At 40.2% G+C, this 26,192-nt stretch overlaps 2 protein-coding genes across 17 annotated transcripts in view; one reads left to right on the top strand and one right to left on the bottom strand.

The window, feature by feature from the left end:
• Positions 1-26,192, top strand: part of LOC140458136 (voltage-dependent calcium channel subunit alpha-2/delta-4-like) — a 491,615-nt gene that overhangs the window by 261,375 nt on the left and 204,048 nt on the right. The gene's annotated exons all lie outside the window — the stretch shown is intronic.
• The window catches only part of LOC140458138 (leucine-rich repeat and transmembrane domain-containing protein 2-like), a 149,681-nt gene continuing 126,370 nt past the window's right edge, over positions 2,882-26,192 (bottom strand). For all 11 annotated transcript variants that reach the window (XM_072552272.1, XM_072552267.1, XM_072552269.1 and 8 more), the window contains 3 exons: positions 24,936-25,125; positions 14,488-15,078; positions 2,882-8,334 (listed from right to left, as the gene is read on the bottom strand). In XM_072552272.1, the coding sequence (XP_072408373.1) occupies positions 7,895-8,334; positions 14,488-15,078; positions 24,936-24,999 (1,095 nt within the window). In that variant the 5' untranslated portion in view covers positions 25,000-25,125 and the 3' untranslated portion in view covers positions 2,882-7,894. The remainder of the gene's footprint in view (positions 8,335-14,487; positions 15,079-24,935; positions 25,126-26,192) is intronic.

A 26,192-nucleotide genomic window follows, 5' to 3' on the forward strand; every position in this document is an offset into this window, starting at 1 on the left:
TACCAGGTAGTGATACATCCAGACAGAATGCTCTCAATGGCGCACCTATAAAAGTTGGCAAAGGTATTCACCATCATGCCAAATTTCCTCAACTGCCTGAGGAAGAAGAGACATTGTTGGGTCTTTCTAACCAATGCATCCACGTGAAGAGTCCAAGAAAGCTTGTTGTTTATGACCACTCCCAGGAGCTTGACACTCTCTCCACTTGTTCCACCTCTGTGCTGTTAATGTGTAGGGCGGTATAAGTAACATCCCACTGATCCCACAATAATGAGTTCCTTGGTTTTGCCGGCTTTTAGAGATAGGTTGTTCTCAGTGCACCATTTTTCCAGGTCTTCCACCTCCCATCTGTAGTCTATTTCATTGCCATCTGAGATTTGACTGACTATGGTGGTGTCATCAGCAAACTTGTAAATGGCATTAGTCTGGTATTTGGCGACACAGTCATGGGTATATTGTGAGTACAGTAGGGAGCTCAGTACACACCCCTGGGGGGGGAGGGGGGGGGGGTGGGAGGGGGAGGTGCGCTCCAGTGATGTAAGTGAGGGTGAAATATTGTCTCCAGTGTTCACTGATTGTGGCCTGTGGGTCAGGAAACTGAGGATCCAGTTGCAGAGAGTGGGGCTTAGTCCAAGATTACTAAATGTAGTAACCAGTCTCAAGGAAATGATAGTGTTGAAGGCTGAACTGTAGTCAGAGTAGAATTCAATGCCAAGCCTCTATAAATTCCCATGCGTTTCCTTGTTTAGCCTGTCCTAGGGTGGGTGTGTTGTCCTGAATTTTTGCCCATTCTACAAACTTATTAACGTTGTCTTGTTGAAATTCATTCCAGTACAATCTATACCTCCAATTAGGTGTTATCTAAAATATACACGGTGCCAGCAGGCAAGTAGCCCTAAAATGCAGCCTAATCCAGTTTATGAGTTGGATGCCTATTGTTACACGCCAAGTCCCATGTCACCACCTTTCCATGCCTGTTGCTGGTGCACCCTGAATACAGGTCAATATGTCCTGCAAGGGGATCCGAAAGGGACCATGAGGATTCTGAGGGATCAGCAAACATCAGGTGCCAATATTGGTGGACGAGGGGTGCATTTGACTGGTGCCCGTGGATCATGCTGTGAGATGTTGTTGCATGGTGACCAGCATGGAGGCTCTTTGCAGCTCGGTAACCACTCCAACTTCCATGTTGAGAATTCCCAATGTTTAGTTTGGTCAAGGTGGGTGATAGGAGTGGAAGAAGCATATTGCAAGATGATATTGCAATTAATAGAGTTGTAGACAAGCAATAATCTCTTTCAAAGCTAACTCACTACTTCCAAGTGAGAATCTTGCCTCGCTACCTGGAACTTAATTAAAAGATGGAGTGAGTTGCTCCCAATGTCAATTTAGGCCTCGCTGGACTTCTCAGATGATAATGCAATATTTTGTACTCTAGCTCATATCATTCAGAACCCCCATAAGATTCCACCCTTTATCTATCCAGAGTTTTCAATGGTTCAGATTCTTTATTCCCTCTGCTCCTGCTTTATGCTGCACTACTAAATACATACCTACTACAAGACTGACATAGCTAAAATAAGCCTTTTCTAGTCTGCAAAAAGGTGGCATTAGTTTTATAACAAAGGAAGCTTTATAACAAAGGAGAGTCTTAATGCCATGACATAACAGCAAGTAAACAATGTCCTGTTACTATCCAGGGTAACTGCAAACTTTAGCATTATCTCTCGCTACAATGGAGCAATATTCTATTTGGCTGGTTGCTATATTCATGTTGCCACTTGTTTCGAAGGAATGACTGAATAATAACAAAATCATTACAGTCAAATTCAATCCTTTGTTCCTATAATGGTAATGCCCACAATTATGTAATAAGAACTCCTATAACAATTTGTAACACTGCAGTTCCATCCTCTGGTTACCACGTAGCACTGCAAAGGAATTCTAATCACCACTTCATTTTATTTTCTCTCCCTGGTTTGTTTCTCAGATGAGGGTTTACAATTAATACTTTGTCAGTATTTTTAGAATCGATATTGAATTTTTCATGTACTTATTTCTTACCCACTCGCTGGAGACTGCCATCAAAGCCAATTTCTACTTTTGCCTCACTGGCCTCAACCTTATGACTTAGGGTCAGCCATCTGCAAACCCCATGATGTTTTTTAAATAAATGTTCACTTTTGATGCTCTGCTCCAATTTCTGCTCAGTGATTGTGACTTTGCTCCCCACTCCCCTTTCTCTCGACTAATTATGCTTCCATGTTACTCCATGGTCCTGTATTAGACTTTGGACTCCCCACCCTCACTATCACTACCAATGCATGCACATACCATTGACTTACAGTCGTTTATCTCTAGTTTTACATTTTCTTTGCCTGTTCTTGTCCAGTGTCTCTATTGTACTCTGGTCCTAATTGTCTTATGAATACAAGAATGAAGTAGCTCTTTATAAAGACTGAATTTGCTATCTTGGAGAAAATATAGCCATAAACAGAAGAAAATCAGCATTGCAACTGCTTTCAAAAGATCAAAAAACACTTAGATTTCAGAAATAATCTGTGCTCCAAATAAGCTGGACAATAAAGCTATTATTGAAATCTCTATTTTTAATTTTCTAATCAAACTGTTCAGTGATTTGAACCTGGAAGCTACACTACCACAATGCCATGAGAGGCCCTTTTGTAGACTTTTCCTTTAGTTTTGCTTCACTTTATTATAGGACATTCTTTTAGACATCTTTTTATTTTTCATTTAAAGGAAACAAAAGGACTGAGTGCATACATACAGTACCACAGGATAGTGAGTTTTTTTTAAAAAAGATCCAAGAATAAGTAACAAGAAGCAAATCCAAGTTTGAAGAAGCAAATCCAAACTTTAATGACTTATTTTAAAATCCAGAACATTCTAGAAGAGGGTTTCTTACAATTTCACTAGCATGGAGAAAAATAGCATTTTATCCAAATTTCTTTGTTAAAGCAATGATTTCTTCAATATTTTATTCCACATATGAATAAAAAGCTCAATCAGTTCTTAACCATAATATACACACAGTACGATCTAATTCCTAAATCAAGCATTTATTTAAAAAAATTAAGTACTCCATGTATTAAGTTGTCAGAATTTTGGTGCTAAATCTCGAAGGAGGAAATAAGGCATTTCCATTTTGACAGGAGGTTTTAGATGCAGATTATGAGATTAACATTCATCACAAGTGTAATGTGTACATGCAAGAAATTGTTTTCTTCCTGTAAAACTGGCTGGAAATTACAATACTGTGAACTTCTCCATCTACCCTACCTTCTTTCCACTACAAACACACACATTTTCTCTTTAGCACTTTCTTTTACAACTTTTTTTTAGATTCAGCTTGACATTGAAGAATTGTGTCAGTATACCATTACATATTTACTTAGATTGTTTGATTAATTTATAGGGCCCTGGTCAATAGGAAAATATAAAAATCTTCTTTCAGGTTAATAGCAAAGGAAAACAGCTAATCAGTGAACAAAATACCTACAACGAGACTGTATGCTCTGAAATAGATTTGCCGACTCCAGTTTGGGGCATTTCTGGAGATTCTTTTTCATTGCCAACCTGTCAAGACAAACAGTCTTTGCTTTCTCACATTTAATATTTTTACAGCTGATAACAAGGTGCTCAAAGAAAGTAGAAAGAAAAAGACATTTTTAATAACATGATTTTTTTTCCATAGATGGCTCACAGCAGTATCCAAAAAAGTCTTTAATTCCTGGAGGCTCCAGGATAATCGTGGAGAGTTGGCAACTCTATTCTGAGAAGGTGTAAAAGTTGTAACTGGTAACTGTGAGCTTGGAAAGAAGGAATGCAAACCGTAACTTCAAATTGATAACAAAACTTTCAATTATTAGCCAAAAGCATCCTTCCTGACTCATGAGTAATAGGCAGCATAGATATTCTCCATATTCCATCTACACACCTACATAAAGGAAGAAGCAGCTGGATGATTATTCTGTTCTGTTGGCAGCTAGCATTAAAATAGATCAGAAGATTGTGGGCTCATCAAAATACCAATGTTATATTTTTCATTGTTGTCACTCAGTTACATTAGTCACCATCTACGGTGTAAGATGGACACAATGCAAAATCCCATTACACTTCCCAACAATATGTTTATCTGCAGTCTTTGGACAGTATATTTTCCTACATATGTGTGTATTTGTGTTTTCTATATCAAACACTCTTTAGGTTTTGCTAAAAGGAAAACTTACTATGTTGTGTTGCCTTGTGGACCTATGTTTAGCTGAAACTTGAGGCTTAATAAATCTATTTCACTTTGGTCCTTTATAAGAAGCATCTTGCATTATTAGTACCACATGGATAGTGGACTAACGTTCAGTCTGATTTGATGATGATCTTCCTGAGGCAAGTCCCAAGAATCCTTGGAGCTGGAAATTTAAGTGACAAACTGGTGGGTTTATCTTAAGGTGCATTGCTGGGAGAAAAAGACAATTTTACTCAAAGGCCCAATTCATATATGGGAGGAAAATAAATACATGAGACAGAAGCTGAAATCAAGGGGGTATACATGTTTCCTGCATGCAGACTTTTGTGCCATTAAATTTCAAATGATTTCAACAAAATGACATTAGTGAAGTCCCAATCATTAATGCAGCAGCATAGGTATTGCATGTAACATCAGTTACCAATATGCTCCTGGCTACTGCAGGCAGAACAACAAAATCTAAGTCCTGGATCACAAATACATAAGAAATTAGAAAGATATATAGAAATCTGAATACACTATCAAAGAGCTTAATATAGAAATTTCCGGGATCAGAATGTTTGCTTCATTCTTGCAATTCATATCAGTCTTCGTGATTATGTCGGCTTGTAGCAAATATGTGGTTTTATATGGTTTGTAACCATTCCTGGTAATTCATTATTCTTCAAATATGAAACCCTTTTTTAGATTTTAGCCTGCAACACTGTCAGATATCTATTTTATTATATATTAATCATCTCAGTCCTGCTCTCTGGAAATCTATTCCAAAGGTCCTCATTCCATTGCACATTTTATCACTTTTAAAAGGCTCTCAAAATAATCCTTTTGGTTACCTCCCTATTTTTTTTCCTAGCACTGCTACTATCCAAATTCCCTTCTTAATGCACAGTTACTTGGGCTCAGGACAGCAGAGAATAATCATTTTACAATTTTTGTAGCCAACAGTATGCCAATCTTAGGTGGCATCATATCATTTTATTAGGAATGCTTTATTTCTGGAGGCTCAGCCAAGAATGACGATTAACTACATTTTAAAAATTGTGGGCAATTCAGATTCAAGAAATTAATTCCAGGAGGTTATGGCTAGTCCTCATCCACATATCTTCATGGATAAATGTCAGGTTGTTCACTTTAGTGGGAAAGCTAGAATGTCAGGTTATTATTTAAATGGTGATAGATTGGGAAAGGTTGAAGTTGGAAGTCCTACGCTGATCATTGAAAGCAAGCATCAGATAAAACAAGCAGTGAGAAAAGCAAATTGTATGATGGCTTTCATTGTAAAAGGGTGGTAATATAGAAACTAGGATACTTTCCTGCTGCTGCAGGGTGTTGATGAGGCCAAACTTACAGTATTTTGTGCAGTTTTGATCTCCTTACTGAAGAAAAGATCCGCTTACCATAGAGAGGGAGAACAAACATTCACCAGACTGATTCCTGGGATAGCAGGCTTGTCATTTGAGGAAACTGAGCCTATATTTACTGGAGTTTAGACGAATGAAAGAGGATCTCATTAAAGCATGTACAATTGTAGCAGGCTGAACAGACTGAGTGCAGGGATAATGTTTCACCTGGCCTAGGGGTTCCAGAATGAAGTTATGGTCTCAGAATATATGGTAGGCATTTCAGACTGAGATACAGTGAAATTTCTTTACGCAAAGGTTGGGGGGGGGGGGTTATTCTGTGGAATTCTCTGTCGCAGAAGGCAAGGAGGACAAGTCACAAACCCCAGCATCAGACCATCCCCTCTCTCAGGAACTGGATTTTATGGGATTGCACACCCTCTCCAGTGTCAGGTATGGGGACACTGCGTGGGATACCTTATCATATCACCTCAAATATTTGTCTTGTTATTGGAAACCAAGACAGACATATTGAGCAAACTTCCAGGTGGGGGATTAGTCCATGACATAAACTATATGGTGCAAAGCAGCATTTGGGGAAAGACAGACTTCTGGGGCTAAATTTTTCTAGTCATTTGGAGATGGGCTGGGAAGCAGCAGTGTGGCAATATGGCAGGGAAATGGAACCATAAAGTAAATTCAAGAAGTTCAGCCACCATGGCTGTCGGAAGCTCGGCAGCAACCTCACAATGAGTTCTCACTGCTATCAGAGATGGATGCTGCATGTTCAATGGAATGGCTCTCCTGCATCAATGATATTTCCTGCACCCAAGGCGATGCCACTGGAATGCTCTTATTTGCCTAGTCCTTCGTTCCTCAAAAATCTCAACTCTCTTCAAGGGCACCTGGGTACGAAAGGGCCTACTGCTTGGTGATACAATCTCAGAATTGACAAGCCATAAATATTGGCATTGCCAAAGCTGCTGAGGGGCTGGCTCTCTGAAAGTGCTCAAAGCTCTCACGTTGGACCAGAGTCCTTAATTATCATAGGTAAAATGCCACAGTGGATTCCTGCCACATGCTGGAACGCAAACAATTCCCACACTCAGTTATGACAGTGGATCTTCAAACTCCTCAGAGTAGTTTAGCCTTCAGGTTTTCAAGTCATCTCCACCTACACCCCCATTCCTAAAATATCAAATTAAAATTCTCTCTGTTATTTCATTGATGCATTACTTCAAAATACATTTTCATTATCATAATTTTAGGGCATTTTAATGAGATTAATTACCTTACATACATTATCAGGAAAAAAAAGCATCTAAAACCCTGCATTAAAATTCTGCAACTGCATTAAATGGTGTCAGAAATTAACTTTTTAATGTTCCCTCTTGTTCAATCCTAAAAAATAATTTTGTTCACATTATATTGAGTACCTAGTTGAACAACTGTCATTCACTACTGTTTGCAGCGTTTTGCTATGTATGTTGCCTTTGAACCTCTTGATTATAACTTCACAATCACTCAAATATCAATATTTTGTGTCCATTTGGATGAGAAAAGTCTTTCCCATTTGTCAAGTCTTTCTCACTGGAATTAAACAGGACAGGTAAATGAATGTATGACAAACTATCATGAATTAAAAGTGACAAATAAATATCTCGCAAGTTTAGTTGAGATACTCTAGTGAAATTCTTAGAAAAGTGTGTTTGATTGCGTATCCTATTAATAACCTGTTAAGTATCATTAAGTACCAAACAACATTTTACAATTACAGAAGATATTACCCAACTGGAATGAGGGCCAGCTTTCCTTCTGAACAATATAAGATGGCTTAATGAGATTCCCATACTGAATAGCAATTGATGCTGCAATTCAGAGTTGTTTCATGCACACAAAACCCGAGAAAAAAACTGAAAGTTTCAGTATTTGTTCCTCCAAATACTGGAGTTAGCTGCAGGTACAAAGATTCAAACAGCCATTTTTTGCCTTGAATTCTAAATACTTTCAAATAAATTTCATGCAAAAGAATTTTCAAGACAACCATACTCCTTTCTATATTCTTCTCCTTATTAGATTCTAATGCATCCTGTCGAGCCTCAGAAAACAAATAAGCAGAATTCAGGCCTGTAGGATGTGTTTCATTAAATGATTTGTGCTTCCCTATACTGCGATGAGACTAACAAGTCAATATTTGTATCAACATTGCAATAAGCACATAAAGGCCAGAGCTGGAGAAAACTGATGAAGACAGCTCTTTTTCCATTGAATGCTATCTTGTACCTAATCCTCATGCCATGGAAGAAGCCTGCTTTTGATCCTCCTGCTCTTGCTCACCCTCTCCCATCAGCGGCTGTCGTTTTTTAAGCTCTCGATGATATTTTGCCATCAAGGAGGCATAGATGCAGCCATATGCCCCAGCCACCACCATCATGATGCAAACAATACCACACAAGACCCCAGCAACAACGACTGTTCCAATGGCTCGCCTGACACTGACTGGGCGGTAGCGTTGTCTTATGCAATCTGAAGTGTGAAAGTAATGTGGCCTTGGGGTGCTGACCTCCTGTTTCACACAGGGAGGGCCTGTGACTGCTTTTCCATTTCCTGAGGATTTATTTTCATCCTCCAGTTGGATGCAGTAGTTGAACATCTCTATGGGAACAGCTCTGAGATCTTTCCCACGGAGGTCTTTCGGTAGAGAACATTCAATTCCATCAAGTTTTCCACCTGATTTTAAGACAGAGTAATCAATTAATTAGGACTTCAATTCTGCCAGTCAAAACAGTACATCATATTTTCCCAGTGTAACCATTTCCTCAAGTAGGCAATGTTTACATTTATTAAGCAAGTTTTAGCAAACTTATTTCACATGTTCCCATCTCTTTAACCGCCTCTCATCATATTTAGTTATTTTATTGGGACGAGGACTTTATTGGGACAATTCTGGGCATTCTGTAGGTAATGGCACTCTGTCGGGAAGTATAATGTTAAATTGTTGGCATGCTGCTCAAGATTTTTAATCATATTTTCTCTTTTTTTTGTTTGAATTGCTGAGATTCTCAGAGACTGAGCCTTTTTAAAATTTATTTGTAGGATGTGAGCGTCACTGACTGGCCAGCATTTATTGCCCATCCCTAGTTGCTCTTGAGAAGGTAGAGGTAAGCTGCCTTCTTGAACAACTGCAGTCCACCTGCTGTGGGTTGATTCACAATGCCATTGGGGTGGAAATTCCAGGATTTCAATCCAGCAACAATAAAGGAAAAACAATACATTTCCAAGTCAGGATGATGTGTTGCTTGGAGGGACACTTACTGGTGGGGGTGTTCCTATGTGTCTGCTGCCCTTGCTCTTCTAGATGGAAGTGGTCAGGGGTTTGGAAAGTGATGTCTGAATATCTTTGGTGAATTTCTAGTGTGCATGTTGGAGATAGTGCAGACTGTTCCTACTGAGCATTGATGGTGGAGGGAATAGATGTTTGACTTGGCTGCGTTACACGCTTCGCATACTACCTTTCATAAACTTGGGGTTATCCAAATCTCTGATACCCATGTCCTAACTTACACCAAGTCATATTTGCCCATCACCCATCTGCCTAGTATACTACATTGACTCCCATTACAGCACGACATCAATACTGAAATTCTCACATATGTTTTCAAATCACTTCATGGTATTCCTATCCCTTTAAACTCTTCAACCCTACAACTCTCTAATATGTATTCACTCCTGCAACTCTGGCCCCTCTGATTTTAAATACTTCATAATTGTTCATCATGCCTTTAGCTGGCAAGGTCCCATGTTCTAGAACTCCCCCTGTAATCCTCTCTGCTTTTCAACTCTGCTTTGTTTCTAGAAGATAATCCATAAAATTTAAATCTTTGATCAAGCTCTGCCTTAATATTTTTTGGGTATAGTTCAGTATCAAGTTCTATTTAATAATGCTGCCATGAAATGCCTTGGGATGTTTTTCTGTGTTATTGATGCAATATAAATTCTGGGTAAACAGTTATAGGCTCCCACAAGGCATGCCAGGAATCTCTCTCTGTTAGAGACAAGTGGTTATAGAGCTTGAGGCCCAACATTCCAGATTGATTTCAAGTATCTCTAAACATCAGAGTCATCTAAGAAAAATTAACAACCAATGAAATTCACAGCTGACCTTGGAGAAACCTGTGTGGGAGAGCACATAGCAGGGGAGCAGCTAAGTGGCTAGTTGTAAAGTGTAACTATACTGTAGTTTTATGTAAATTTACAATAGTCAGTAGAGTGAGTTCCTTTTTGATTATATGTTTTATTGAGATCTATCTCTTGATTAAGCCTTTAAAATATAGAACGTAGGTACTAAGTTAGTGTGGAGCAGTGTTTTTACAGCAGTAAGACTGTGCTATTTTCTGGGTCTGTAGACTGCTAAGATGCAAAGATGGCCTTTAGTAGAGAGATGTGCTCTTTCGGTTGGATGTGGGCAATTAGGGAGGGTTTCCATGTTACTAATGATTATGTCTGCAGGAAGTGTGTTTAGTTGCAAATCCTATCGGATCACATGGATCGGTTGGAATGGTAGTTAGAAGAAATGAGGAATTGACGGTGCTAGGGAGTGTAATGGATGGCAGTTGCAGGAAGGAAAATAAACTGAAGATACAGACAGGTGGATGGGTAATTTTTAAAAAAGGTAGGAGAGGGAAATGGGCAGTGCACGAGTCTTCTGTGGCGACCCCCTTCTCAAACAAATATGCTGTTTTGGAAATGTATAGGGTGATGGAGTCTCAGGGAAATGTAGCACTGACAGGCAGGTTTCTGGTACTGGCTGGCTCTAATATAATTAGGATACAACGGGTTCCAAGCAATTGATTGTGATAGGTGACTCTCTAATCAGAGACATAGACAGATGTGCTGCAGCTGATGAAACATCAGAATGGTGTGTTGCCTCTCTGGAGCCAGGGTCAAAATTGTGTTGGAGAAAGTGCAGAGTATTCTGAAAGGGGAGAGGGACCAGCAGGAAGTCATTGCACCCACCCACCAGAATTAACGATATAGGAAGAGAAAATTATAAGATTCTGAGGACAGAATATAGGAAGTTAGGCAAGAATTTAAAAAGGAGGTCCTCAAGGGTAATAATATCTGGATTACTCCAAGTCCCACGAGCTAGTAAGGGTAGGAATAGGAGAATAGGGCAGATGAATGAGAGGCTGAGGAGGTTTCAAGGGAGGAGGATTCACATTTCTAGATCATTGGAATCTCTTCTGGGGTAGAGGTCACTTGTGTAAGAAGGACCCAGGGAAATAGTGAGGAAAGAAATAAGTCTGAGACTGGTACAGTTGGGAAAAGGACCAAGTCGAACATCAGGAATTGGATGGATAGAAATTTGTTAAGTCCAAAAAGGTTTTCTGATTCAGTGCTCAGATATAGAGAAGGTGCGAAACTTGCCCTACTCTCAGGAAGAAGAAAGTGAGGACTGCAGATGCTGGAGATCAGAGCTGAAAATGTGTTGCTGGAAAAGTGCAGCAGGTCAGGCAGCATCCAAGGAGCAGGAGAATCGACATTTCAGGCATGAGCCCAAAGAAGGGCTCATGCCTGAAATGTCGATTCTTCTGCTCCTTGGATGGTGCCTGACCTGCTGCGCTTTTCCAGCAACACATTTTCAGCCCTACTCTCAGGAAATAAGGCAGGGCAGGTGACTGTGGTGTCAGTGGGGGAGCACTTGGGGGCCAGTGGCCATAATGCTCTTCATTTTAAAATAGTGATGGAAAAGGATCGACCGGATCTAAAAGTTAAAGTTCTAAATTGAAGGAAGGCCAATTTTGACAGTATTAGGCAAGAACTTTCAAAAGTTAGTTGGAGGTGGATATTTGCAGGTAAAGGGGTAGCTGGGAAATGGGAAACCTTCAAAAATGAGATAGTGAGAAACCAGAGACAGTATATTCCTGTTTGGGTGAAGGTCAAGGCTGGTAAGTGTAAGGAATGCTGGTTGACGAGCAAAATTGAGGTTTTGGTCAAAATAAAAGAAAGCATATGTCACATATGGACAGCAGAGATCAAATGCATCCCTGGAAAAGTATAAAGGCAGTGGGAGTTTACTTAAGAGGGAAATCAGGAGGGCAAAAAGGAGACAAGAGATATTTGGCACATAGGGTTAGGAGGATCCAAAGGAATTCTACAGATACATTAAGGACCAAAGGGTAACTAGGGAGACAATAAGGCCCCTTAAAAATCAGCAAGGCCACCTACGTGTGGCAACACAGGAAATGGGGAAGATACTAAACGAGTAATTGCCATCAATGTTTTCTGAGGAGAAGGATATGGCAGATATAGAATGTGGGAAATAACGATATCTTGAAAAATATCCATAGAAACATAGAGGATAGGAGCGGAGGAGGCCACTCGGCCCTTCAAACCTGCTCTGCCATTCATCACAATCATGGCTGATCGTCTAATTCAAAAGCCTAATGCTGCTTTCTCCAACATAACCTTTGATCCAATTTGCCCCAGCTGCTATATCTAGCCGCCTCTTGAATACAAGTACTTCCTGTGGTAATTAATTCCATCGGATGAAAAAATGTCTCCTCATCTCCATCCTAAATGGTCTACCCCGAATCCTCAGACTGTGTGGATTCCATATCACAGAGGAGGTGGTGCTGTATGTCTTGGAATGCATAAAAGTAGATAAATCCCTGGTACCTGATCAGGTGTACCCTAGAACTCTGTGGGAAGCTAGGGAAGTGATTGTCGGGCCGTTTGCTGAGATATTTGTATCATCAATAGCCACAGGTGAGGCACCGGAAGACTGCAGGTTGGCTAACTTGATGCCGCTATTTAAGAAAGGTGGCAAGGAAAAGCCAGGGAACTATAGACCAGTGAGCCTGACATCAGTGGTGGGAAAGTTGTTGGAGGGAATCCTGAGGAACAGGATTTACATATATTCAGAAAGGCAAGATTAGGGATAGTCAAATGAATTCGTATGTGGGAAATTGTGTCTCACTAACTTAATTGGGTTTTTTGAGGAAGTAATGAATAGGATTAATGAAGGCAGAGCAGTGTACATGATATATATGGACTTCAGTAAGGCATTTGACAAGGTTCCTCATGGTAGATTGGTTAACAAGTTTAGCTCACATGGAATACAAGGAGAACTAACCATTTGGATACAGAACTAGTTCGAAGGTAGAAGACAGAGGGTGGCGGAGGGTTGTTTTTCAGACTGGAGGCCTGTGACAGTGGTATGTCACAAGAATAGGTGCTGAGTCCATTGCTTTTTGTCATTTATATAAATGATTTGGATGTGAACATAGGAGGTATAGTTAGTAAGTTTGCAAATGATATCAAAATTGGAGGTGTAGTGGATGTGAAGAAGGCTACCTCGGAATACAATGGGATCATGATCAGATGGGCTGAGGAGTGGCAGATGGAGTTACATTTAGATTTACATGTGACATGCTGCAATTTGGAAAGGCCAATCAGAGCAGGACTTGTATACTTAATGGTGAGGTCCTGGGGAGTGGTGCTGAACAAAGAAACCTTGGAGTTCAGGTTCATAGTTTCTTAAAAGTGGAGTTGTAGGTACGTAGGATTGTGAAGAAGGCATTTAGTATGCTTTCCTTTACTAGTCAATGCATTGAGTATAGGGGTTGGAGGTCATGTTGCTGCTGTACAGGACATTGGTCATGCCACTTTTGGAATACTGTGTACACTTCTAGTCTCCCTGTTTTTGAAAGGACATTGTGAAACTTGAAAGGGTTCAGAAAAGATTTACAAGAATGTTGCCAGGATTGCAGGGTTTCGGGGAGAGGCTGAAGAGGCTGGGATTATTTTCCCTGTAACATTGGAGGCTGAAGGGTGATTTTGCAGAGGTTTATAAATCATGAGGGTTGTAGATAGGGTGAATAGACAAGGTCTTTTCCCTGGGATAGGGGAGTCCAAAACTAGAGAGTATAGGTTTAAGGGTGAGTGGGTAAAGATTTAAAAGGGACCCGACGGGCAACTTTTTTATGCAGAGAGGGTGGTGTGTGTATGGAATGAGCTGCCAGAGGAAGTGGTAGAGGCTAGTACAATTGCAACATTTAAAAGTTATCTGGATGGGTATATGAATAAGAGAGTTTAGAGGGATATGGACCAAATGCTGGAAAATGGGGCTAAATTTATTTAGGATATCTGGTCAGCATGGGCAAGTTGGACCAAAAGGTCTGTTTCCATGCTGTATGATTGTAAGTATGAGATAAAGCAAGGAGGCTTTCTTCCATGAACCCGTTGGAATATGGATTTAAGTTTGTCACTGGCATCAATCTGTACCAGACACTAACTATCAAACCATGATAAATCCAACTTATTGGTGTTATTATGGAAAATTGCAGGCTTATCTAGAGATTGCTGAAGTTGTCAAGAGATAACAACAAAGCAGGTTGTTGCTTTAAAAGCAACTAAGCGGAGGCAGCATCAGAGATAGATAATGCTATAGATATAATGTTATGAGGCCCAGCTGATGAAATAGTTATGGGTCAGATGGTCATCTCTGAGCCAATTAAAATACCAATGTTTTAGACTGATTTAGTTTCAGAAAATGGCTGTAGAAGGGATAGAGTTGGTGTCAAGTGAATGGATTTTGTGGCAAGGATTAAAGACAAAACCCCTTCTCAATTTTTATTTAGTAACTACAAAATCCCTGGCAGATGTCTCCTGATTAGAGTCACTGAAGGTCAGTTAGTTGAGCTGTTTTCACCTCTGGAAGAAGTAATTTAGCTTTACACAGATCAAGAATGAAGACTATGATGTTTTTGCAGTGAAGTTCAATATATTGTGAATGAAATCAGTTTTCATTTTGGTGCATGTGAATTACATCCAGTGTGGCCAGAAAGTTTGTAAGTAATTGATAAAGTTTGTTCTACTGACCTTTGTAAAGGAACCATTCCATCCAGTGTTTGAAGTCTCTCAGGCTGCAGTCACATTCCCAAGGATTCCCACCAAGCTGCAACTGCCGAAGAAATTCAAGTGGCTCAAAGGCCTCCCTTTCGAGATTTGGCATCCTGTTTTCTTCCAGGTTCAACCAAGTCAAGTTCTGCATTTCATCAAATAAGAGCAATGGAATCTGAGAGAGGCCATTAACAGAAAGGTCCAATCTTTGCAAGTTAGTGGTCTTGTAGAAGATGCTTTTATCCAGACTTCGAATGCTGTTATTTCTTAAGTTGAGATCAGTCAGGTTCCTGATGTAATCAAATACATTTGCTGGTAATTGGTCCAGGTAATTGTTAGACAGATCCAGTTTCTCCAATGTGGTAACATTACTGAATGTGAGAGCTTGTAGGCTGCTGAGCTTATTGTTGCTGAGTGAGAGAAATTTAATGTTTGATGGAATGTCTGTTGGAATGGTCACAAGGCCTAGATTGCTGCAGTCAACTTCATAGTTTTTACAAGAACAGTGTGTAGGACACGCTAACAAGGCTTCAACAATAGTTAGCAACACAAAAAATAAGCAGTAATGACCTGTGGAGAAACAGAGGCACGTGTTAATGAATTAGAAACTTCAGCAAATGCAAGGATTTTCCATTTCACATCCAAATTTGACAAAGTTCCTTTGTATTTTTGAACACTAGCCAAGTACAATTTGTATGTCTTGCTTACCTCCTTGGCCCAGCGACAGAACTAAGAAGTTTTTGGAAGCAAATTGAGAAGATAAGATGATGCGTTATGGTGAACACTGCAGAGATTGAATATAATGGTTTTGGAACAGTTGCTGACAATAGTTCACAGGGGCTAGGGGAAAACTGATACAAGTTTTACATTATCTGAAATCCTTGTAGTTATTAACAAAAAAAACTTAGCAAGGCTACATAAAAAAAAAGTAACAATGCCCTGCTTCACTTCTGAACATGTTTCACTTAAGAGCTCGTTTCATTTGCCTTTAATGCCCAACTGAGCAGAACTAACTCTGGGAGACTTTTCTACACAAAAAAATCTTTATGACTCTTGCTGGCTCTCATTTATATGTAGCAGATGACCGTAGGGAAACTTGCACTGAATCTACATTGAGCTCCATCACAAAGAAGTCGAGGAGAATTATGGATGGGAAGAGTAGAAACTGAGTCAGCACTGGGTGAGATCATGAGATACCTAATTCCCAAAACATATAATCTCAAACTTTGACAATGAAAAAACTTGCTGGTCCAAAGCTTTCCTAAACGAGTGGCACTATGTCTAATAATCATGAGTAGTTATAATAACGAAAATAGTGAACAGTTTTATAAAACAGAGAGCAATGCCATTTCTGAAATGTGTTGGTAATTATTAGCAATTTTGTACTTGAGAATAGTGCAATTCCCAAGGAATATTAGGACATTTATAACGTGAATGTATAATATTATAATGAATAATTATTTCTTTTAATTAATAGTTTTGTAATAAAAGGCATTATTTAGATATGTATTCATAAATGATCACTTTGAGACAAAAGAGAGCAGGAAGACTTTGCCAAGACTTTTTCACACGTTATTGGCTTGCCATTTGAGATTGCTGAAAAACCAGGAAATGCTACCAGGATATATGTGTTTCTGTCAAAGAAAAAGTTCTAATTTAAAGGATCACAGCATTGCTCTCAAGGGTTTGGTGGTACTTTAACCTTTGAGGAATTGAGAGGCACCCAAGAAGGTTTCTTACACTCACTTATACCTAAATATCCCATTATATTTGAGAAACTAGTTGAAGTGAACTCTCCCAATTCAGGAGGAAGAAGATAGTCTCTCCAAACAAGCAGGTGTGGATGGAATGACCAAGGAAGTAAGCAGCAGGAGATTGATAGATTCTTGTTGTCTAGAGGAATTAAGGGCTACAGGGAGAACGCTGGTAAGTGGAACTGAAATGCGCATCAGCCATAATTGAATGGTGGAGTGGACTCGATGGGCCAAATGGCCTTACTTCCACTCCTATGTATTATGGTCTTATGGTCTTATGGAGAGGATTCTGGGTAATTCAAGATGAAGGATGGGAATAATTTCTGGCTGTAACAGCTGCTCCTTTTTTTGAGGTATTTTAGGTGCTGGAGGTGATTTCCTCGAAATCCAGGAGCAGCAATTACTTGGTGGTGGGCAAGTTGTCAGAGAGAATCCTGAGGGACAGGATGTACATGTATTTGGAAAGGCAAGGACTGATTAGGGATAGTCAACATGGCTTTGTGCATGGGAAAACATGTCTCACAAACTTGATTAAGTGTTTTGAAGAAGGAACAACGAAGATTGAGGGCAGAGCAGTAGATGTGATCTATATGGACTTCAGTAAGGTGTTCGACAAGGTTCCCCATGGGAGACTGATCTCATGGAATACAGGGAGAATTAGTCATTTAGATACAGAACTGGCTCCAAGGTAGGAGATAGAGGGTTGTGGTGGAGAGTTGTTTTTTCAGACTGGAGGCCTGTGACCAGTGGAGTGCCACAAGGATTGGTGCTTGGTCCTCTACTTTTTGTCATTTACATAAATGATTTGGATGCGAACATAAGAGGTACAGTTAGTAAGTTTGCAGATGACACCAGATTGGAGATATAGTGGACAGCAAAGAGGGTTATCTCAGATTACAACAGGATATTTATGGGCAACACGGTGGCACAGTGGTTAGCACTGCTGCCTCACAGTTTCAGAGACCTGGGTTCAATTCCCGTCTCAGGTGACTGACTGTGAGGAGTTTGCACATTCTCCCCGTGTCTGCGTGGGTTTCCTCCAGGTGCTCCGGTTTCCTCCCACAGTCCAAAAATGTGCAGGTTAGGTGAATTGGTTATGCTAAATTGCCCATAGTGTTAGGTGCAGGGTAAATGTAGGGGGGTGGGTGCGCTCCGCGGGTCGGTGTGGACTTGTTGGGCCGAAGGACCTGTTTCCATACTGTAAGTAATCTAATCTAATCTAATCATGACCAGATGGTCCAATGGGCTGAGAAGTGGCAGATGGAATTTAATTCAGATAAATGCGAGGTTCTGCATTTTGGGAAAGCAAATCCTAGCACTTAATGGTAAGGTCCTAGGGTGTGTTGCTGAACAAAGAGACCTTGGAGTGCAGGTTCATAGCTCCTTGAAAGTGGAGTCGTAGGTAGCTAGGATAGTGAAGAAGGCATTTGAGATGCTTTCCTTTATTGGTCAGAGTATTGAGTATAGGAGTTGGGAGGTCATGTTGCGGCTGTACAGGACATTGGTTAGGCCACAGTTGGAATATTGCGTGTAGTTCTGGTCTTCTTCCTATCGGAAAGATGTTGTGAAACATGAAAGGGTTCAGAAAAGATTTACAAGGATGTTGCCAGGGTTGGAAGACTTGAGCTATAGGGAGAGGCTGAACAGGCTGGGGCTATATTCCCTGAAGCGTCGGAGGCTGAGGGTGGCCTTATAGATGTTTACAAAATTATGAGGGGCATGGATACGGTAAATAGGCAAAGTCTTTTCCCTGGGGTCAGGGAGTCCAGAACTAAAGGGCATAGGTTTAGGGTGAAAGGGGAAAGATATAAAAGAGACCTAAGGGGCAACTTTTCACACAGAGGGTGGTACGTGTATGGAATGAGCTGCCAGAGGAAGTGGTGGAGGCTGGTACTATTGCAACATTTAAGAAGCATTTGGATGGGTATGTGAATAGGAAGAGTTTGGAGGGGTATGGGCCAGGTGCTGGCAGGTGGGACTAGATTGGGTTGGGATATCTGGTCGGCATGGACAGGTTAGACCAAAGGGTCTGTTTCCATACTGTACATCTCTTTGACTCTAGGCCTCTGAGTGTGGTCCCTCCAATCTCGGAAAATCAGACAATCAGCATCAGACAAATGTGTTACATAACACTCTTAAGTGCCAAGCCTCACACTTTGACTCACCAAGTGTTCTATTCAACAACATTTTTAGATTAACACATTATGTATCTCCTCTCACTGCAGCCACCTTACATCTGCATCTTATAATCTGCAGACCTATCTGTTTCTCTTCAACACCCATGCCACAGGATAACCATTCACAAATAGCATCCTGCCCTCTTCACCACAAAAATCAAATCTGCAGCAAGTAACTCTTCTCCTTACATTCCAAGGTTTGTAATCCATCTATAAGGCACAAGTCAGTGTGATGGAATACACCCTACTTGCCTGGGCAAGTACAGTTCTACCAACAGTCAAGAATCTTGATACCATATAGAACAAATTAACCCACTCATTTAGCACCACATCCTCAAACTCTCTCCTCCACCAATGCTCAGTAGCAGCAATGTGTACTATCTGCAAGATGAACTGCAGAAATTCATCAAACATTCTTAGACAGGATCTTTCAAACCTATAACCATTTCCATCTGGAAGAACATGGGAACACCATCACCTGCAATTTCCCCTCCAAGCCGCTCACCATCCTGATTTGAAAACACATCACAGTTCCTTCACTGTCATTGGGTCAGGAACCCCCTCTCGCACATGTAATGTGGTTGTACCTACAATGCGTGGACTGCAGCGGTTCAAGAAAGCAGTTCACCACCATCTTCTCAAGGGCAATTAGGAATGGACAATAAACACTGCTCCAATGAATGGCACCAAACTTTTACAAAAGAATAAAAAAAAATGTTCTGTGACCTCTCTGCTTTTGCTTCTTTAGGAAGACAGTGCTCAATCTGGCAGAGGCATAGACTGAGTGAGTGGTGGCTCTCCAGTTAGAGAAATATCAGGCATTGGCAATGTGTTCCCACCTGCTTCATTGGGTAGAAAGTCTTGTTTCAGGAGCTTACAGACGTCATAAGTTGCCTGCTTTGACAGTCTGAGTCCCTGAAGCATTGGAGTTCAGAAGTGTCGTGATACACTACCTTCAACCCAGTACTTGGGGCTTGCCCCCCCCTCCACCTGTATCTTGGTGTCCATTACCTTTCTTCCCCCCTGTGGAGGATCTTAGAACTGAGAAGAAGAGTTACCTCTGCTACTAGTGCTGATGCTGAAGGTGTTGTTTCTGCTCTAGATGGAGCTGCATGAGTTGCAGCCTTGCTATGTTGAAGGCTGGAATCAGCGATGTTGCTCAAGTGACTGAAGACTTAGACAAGTAAATTGACAAGAAATTGGCAATCACTTGCCAAGAAGTGAAGGTATTCTTTAAGAGAAGAAGTGCAGAGAATAGAGTTCATCAATTTTAATAACTGGACATTTCCCAACTCTTCACTTTCCCTGAAAAGCTGTATCTGCTGTACGCTGACCTTGGTGACCTCTGACAATTTAGGAACGAGGTACTCTGTGGAAAATACAAGATTCACAGATTTAAGAGTTTTACTTAGATTCCCTACAGTGTGGAAACAGGCCCTTCGCCCCAACAAGTCCACACCAACCCGCTAAAGCACAACCCACCCAGACCCATTCCCCTATATTTACCCCTTCTCCTAACACTACGGGCAATTTAGCATGGCCAATTCACCTAACCTGCACATTTTTGGATTGTGGGAGGAAACCGGAGCACCTGGAGGAAACCCACGCAGAGAATGTACAAACTCCACACAAAGAGTCACCTAAGGCGGGAATTGAACGTGGCTCTCTAGCACTGTGAGGCAGCATTGCTCACCACTGTGCCACCATGCCGCCTTTGTTTTCCCTTTAAAATCAATCCGTTCAAACACATTGTAAAACCTGTCAGGGGCAGCTGGGTCTTGAACATCGACCTGCCCAAAAGGTAGGGACAATACCCTCATAAAAAAATGATCTTAACTGGCTTATAAGTACCTTAGTTATTTGTCCATCAGATTCAAAAATTTGCCACAAGTGTCTTCAATTCCATTCAATCAAACCAAGAGGACACAGGGATGCAAGTTGAAATTGGAATGGATAATAGAAGTTATGAACTCACAAACATGGTTTACATTGCCCTGAATGGGCTTTGCACATAAATTATTCACCTTGAAACATGGGTGATTGACTGATGGTGGTTCATAGAGAAAAGAAACCATAGTGATTAGGTGCTAGCGATGAAATACATGTTCAGATGTATTTGATAATACTTCTGGATGTGAACTCACAAACAGAAAGGGATGACTCAAAAGTGATACAGCAGGAATAATTGCAATAATTCAAATGCTTCATAAGCAAAAGAAATTCAGACATTTCATAAAATCTCAAAGCTGAATTTTATAACCAATTTGTATTTTGTTCTTTTTGTATGTGAGAATATGAAAATGTCTCAAATATGTTACAGATGGTTGTTCTTGCATGTAAACTCACTCATCACAACTTTTGTGAATGATAAATGGAGACAATAAAGCAAGAAGTTTTGGGATCTTGGTAGCTGTAGGTTGTATTTGTTAATTTATTAATGTCATATATTGCAGAGAGTGGGTGGATGAATTTTTGACTAATCTAGTGAACAAGCGCTACCTATCTTTGTCTTGTCAAGAAGTTAGGTCTGCTCTTTACAGCTGTTTGTTGCAATGAACTGTTGGTGTACTCTTGATGGATTAGCAAAAATCCTAGAAACAAAACAACTTTGGAATACAATTAAAGCTTTCATACACAGTAATGGGAAAGTATTACATTTAATGAGTACCTTCACACTCCTAATATTCTCCCCACTACATCACCCTAGTTTACTTGACCTGTTCTGACTGTATCTCAAGGATTCACCATTGGCATGCAAGTTCAAAAAGTAGAAACGGAAGTAGGTCTATTGCGTCCACTCCACCATTCAATGAGATCATGGCAGATCTGATCATTGTCAATTCCATTTTTCTGCCTTTTCCCCATAATGATTGATTCCTGGGACAACAGATTATGGAACTGATCAAGAAAGAAGCTAGACTTTGCTCTGTGTAATAAGACAGTGTTAATTAGTGATCTGAAAATAGGAGACCTTTTGGGGAAGATGTTCACAACATGATAGAATTTCATATTTAACTTGAGAGTGATATACATCTGAAACTAGAGTGTTAAGCTTACATAAAACTAATTACACAGGTGTGCAGCAAGTGTTAGCTAAGCTAGATGTGGAAATTAGATAAAAATGGTATGATATTAGAAAAGCAATAGTGAACATTTAAAGAAATATTCCTTACATGAACTTGCATTACATTCAGAAATCAATGCCTTACCAAAAATGTGAACTCAAAGGCAAACTAAGAAAGGATATGGATAAGCTTAAATTAAGAGAAAAAGCTTTAAAAAGCAACAGAAATTTATTAAGCTTGAGAATTGGGAGAGTTCACAACCCAGCAAAGGGTGACAAATAGAATAGGAGAATAAATAGCAAGCAATATAAAAATGGATTGCTGCACAGAGTGAAATTTGTCTACATGGAAAGAGTTCAAACATCAGACATACACCCACATGAAAGCATTCTCATGTATTGATAGTGGAAAAAACTTTAACTCACCATACAGGCTGAAAATAGGAAGGAAGTAGTGAAAGTAAGTGTTTCACCTCTTTCCCAATTACAGACTTTGACTAAATTATTTTTCACCACGTAGGTATACTACAGCCAGCAGGCAGGCTATGTTGACAGGGAAACATTGAATGACTATAGCTGATCATTTAAGCCTTTTCTGGAATCTAATACAACCTGATCAGGTGTACCTGAGAACTCTGTGGGAAGCTAGAGAAGTGATTGCTGGGCCTCTTGCTGAGATATTTGTATCATCGATAGTCACAGGTGAGGTGCCGGAAGACTGGAGGTTGGCTAAGGTGGTGCCACTGTTTAAGAAGGGTGTTAAAGACAAGCCAGTGAACCATAGACCAGTGAGCCTGACGTCAGTGGTGGGCAAGTTGTTGGAGGGAATCCTGAGGGATAGGATATACATGTATTTGGAAAGGCAAGGACTGATTCGGGATAGTCAATATGGCTTTGTGCGTAGGAAGTCATGTCTCACAAACTTGATTGAGTGTTTTGAAGAAGTAACAAAGAGGATTGATGAGGGCAGAGCAGTAGATGTGATCTATATGGACTTCAGTAAGACGTTCGACAAGGTTCCCCATGGGAGACTGATTAGCAAGGTTAGATCTCATGGAATACAGGGAGATCTAGCCATTTGAATACAGAACTGGTTCAAAGGACAGAGGGTGGTGGGTGGAGGGTTGTTTTTCAGAGTGGAGACCTGTGACCAGTGGAGTGCCACAAGGATTGGTGCTGGGTCCTCTACCTTTTGTCATTTATATAAATGATTTGGATGTGAGCTTAAGAGGTACAGTTAGTAAGTTTGCAGATGACACCAAAATTGGAGGCGTAGTGGACAGCGAAGAGGGTTACCTCAGATGACAACAGGATCTTGACCAGATGGTCCAATGGGCTGAGAAGTGGCAGATGGAGTTTAATTCAGATAAATGCGAGGTGCTGCATTTTGGGAAAGCAAAACTTAGCAGGACTTATACACTTAATGGTAAGGTCCTAGGGAGTGTTGCTGAACAAAGAGACCTTGGAGTGCAGGTTCATAGCTCCTTGAAAGTGAAGTCGCAGGTAGATGGGATAGTGAAGAAGGCATTTGGTATGCTTTCCTTTATTGGTCAGAGTATCGAGTACAGGAGTTAGGAGGTCATGTTGATGCTGTACAGGACATTGGTTTGGCCACTGTTGGAATATTGCGTGCAATTCTCTATAAGGTCACCCCTCAGCATTGGAGGCTGAGGGGTGACCTTATAGAGGTTTACAAAATTATGAGGGACATAGATAGGATAAATAGACAAAGACTTTTCCCTGGGGTCGGGGAGTTCAGAACTAGAAGGAATAGGTTTAGGGTGAGAGGGGCAAGATATAAAAGAGACCTAAGGGGCAGCTTTTTCACGCAGAGGGTGGTAGGTGTGTGGAATGAGCTGCCAGAGGATGTGGTGGAGGCTGGTGCAATTGCAACATTTAAGAGGCATTTGGATGGGTATATGAATAGGAAGGGTTTGGAGGGATATGGGCCAGGTGCTGGCAGGTGGGACTAGATTGGTTTGAGATATCTGGTCGGCATGGACAGGTTGGACTGAAGGGTCTGTTTCCATGTTGTACATCTCTATGACTCTAGGACACTCTCAATCAATCCGCTGACTTCTGGTGTTTTTTTTTCTTGAATGTGTTCCCTTATCCTGCTTCTTCTCTTTATCTTTTCCCAACCTCAAAACTTAGAACTACACTGAAACTGAAAAGGATAAAAGGGACTTGAAGAAGTGACCAAAACTATGAAATATTTTTTCCCATTTGTGTATGATTTGGCAAAATAGTCCAAATTTAGAATAGAAGTTAGAAGGGTATGGGGAGCTAAAAGGATATTTCAAAACTCTACAAAGTTAAAAATCATACAACACCAGGTTATAGTCCAACAGGTTTATTTGGAAGCACTAGCTTTTTGAGCACTGCTCCTTCATCAGGTGGTTGTGGAGTATAAGATCGTAAGACACAGAATTGACCGCAAATGTTTACAGTGTGATGTCACTGAAGCTATGTATTGAAAAAGACCGGGATTGTTTGTTAAGTCTCTTATCTTTTAAAATGGACATGTTGGTTTCAGTTCTTTCATATGTAAATGGAAGAACATTTAAAAGTTACATTCTCAAGTGAATTTTAACAATTGGTGTCAAATTGGACCAGATAATGTATTGAAGTTGTGAGGTGCCCTGTGTGAGACTGTCTGTGTCACAATGGTCAGACTGATTCTAATCTAAAAAATGGATTTACAGAATCTTACAGGGATTAATGCAGTTTTGAGCAAAGTAAAGACAGTCTCACACAGCGCACCTCACACCTTCAATACATTATCTGGGCCGACTTGACACCCATTGTTAAAGTTCACTTGAACTTTTAAACGTTCTGAGATTTACATATGAAAGAACTGAAACCAACATGTCCATTCTAAAAGATAAGAGACTTAACAAACAATCCAGGTATTTTTCAATATATAATTTCAGTTACATCACGCTGTAAACTTTTGCAGTAAATTCTGTGTCTTACAATCTTATACTCCACAACCACCTGATGAAGGAGCAGTGCTCCGAAAGATAGTGTTTCCAAATAAACCTGTTGGACTATAACCTGGTGTTGTGTAATTTTTAACTTTGTACACTCCAGTCCAACACCAGCATCTTCAAATCAAAGTTATATGGATTATTTTAAAGTAAACACCTATTGAAGCTGAGTTAATCATGAAATGAAGACGAATTTGAGAGAAGAGTAACTTTTGAAGAAAATTACAGCTGAAAAATGTTATGAGAACAGATAGTTCAAATGCGAAGTTCATAATGGTATAAGCATGATGAAAACAGCACCTTCTGCGCTGAAATTGTGTTTTCTATTCCTTTTGCCTGCTCCTCCTCTTTTCATCATTCTCAGAATCCCATCAAGGATATTGCAAGGAACAATGAGAAACATGTGAAATAAGGGTCATCAAAAGGGATGAGGTATACTCACAAGTGTAACAGGTCTTCATCCCCAGCTTCATTACTTCACTTGTCACAGGCTCCATATTTAACATGGTATCCTGACTTCCAATCTTAGAGTTGTTGATTCATGTCTTGTGACTGATGTTGTGTGGAATAGGTTTCACAGTGGTATCCAATGTCACAGATCAGTAATAAAACCAGTACTTTGGTCTCCAAAACTAGAGGAAGACATTATTTTGTAGATTATTAAATGTATTTTGTTTTCTTAACCAACTGTGTAATTTAATCAGCTAATTGTAAAGCTATGCCCAATTAGAAAATGTTGATACAGTGAAATTGCAATAATGAATGCCTGTTCCAACTCTTCCTGCTTTGACATTTATGAAACTGTATTATGCTCAACCACCAATCCTTAGCCACAGGTTCAAAGTGACTGATCTCAGCCATGCCAGCAAAAGGAGGTAACTCACCAGCCTGTGTCTGGTCTGCTCATGTCTGTTTTCAGCAGTAAATTATAAAGCATCATTAGCAGAAGTTTTGGATTGCCATATACTATGTGTAAGCCAAGGCAGGGGACTGGAGTTGAAAAAGTTCCTTTAAATATAAAACAATCCGGTACTTTCTAAAACTATTTTAAAAACCCAGGAAGAGGCCTTTGCACAGCAATGTGGTGAATGCAAATAATATAATGTGAAGAATCAAAGGCAGTAAACCATGCTGCTAGAGTTAATATTATATTTTACATATGGTAAAAAGTGCAATTATATGGCTATATACTGTTCCTGCTGATAGATCTAAGCCATTTTGAATGAAACTATAAATATTATTCCCTAGTCAGAAGCATTAATTCATATAGGAGGGGTCATGGGTTCTAAAGAACTTCTGGATCCACAAAAGAATAGAGAAAAAAGCAAAATAATGGACATTCATGACTGACCTTCTGCAAACTTGTTTAGGATCTCTGATTAGGTCACTCATTGCCTGCAGTTAATGGGTGGAGAATGTGAAGTGTGTGAGACCTAAGAATTGAGTGGCACTGCTCTGTACTTTACAGGAAACCTATTAGCATATTTGAATATGGCTCCTGTTGAAACATGTAGATGTCTGGGTCCCCATGAAAAGTGGCATCTGATGGAGACAGGGTAGAAATTGTGGGGTACGCACACAATGTCACAATTTTCCAATCATCTTTGGAACATGGGACAGTACCAGGAAGGTGGAAGCAGTTAATGTATGCACCTTGTCAAAAGAAGTAGGGAGGTGAAATGCTAAGAATTCAGTTTGT

Source organism: Chiloscyllium punctatum, chromosome 32 (assembly GCF_047496795.1).
Source record: "Chiloscyllium punctatum isolate Juve2018m chromosome 32, sChiPun1.3, whole genome shotgun sequence".
NCBI classification, from domain to species: Eukaryota; Metazoa; Chordata; class Chondrichthyes; order Orectolobiformes; family Hemiscylliidae; genus Chiloscyllium; species Chiloscyllium punctatum.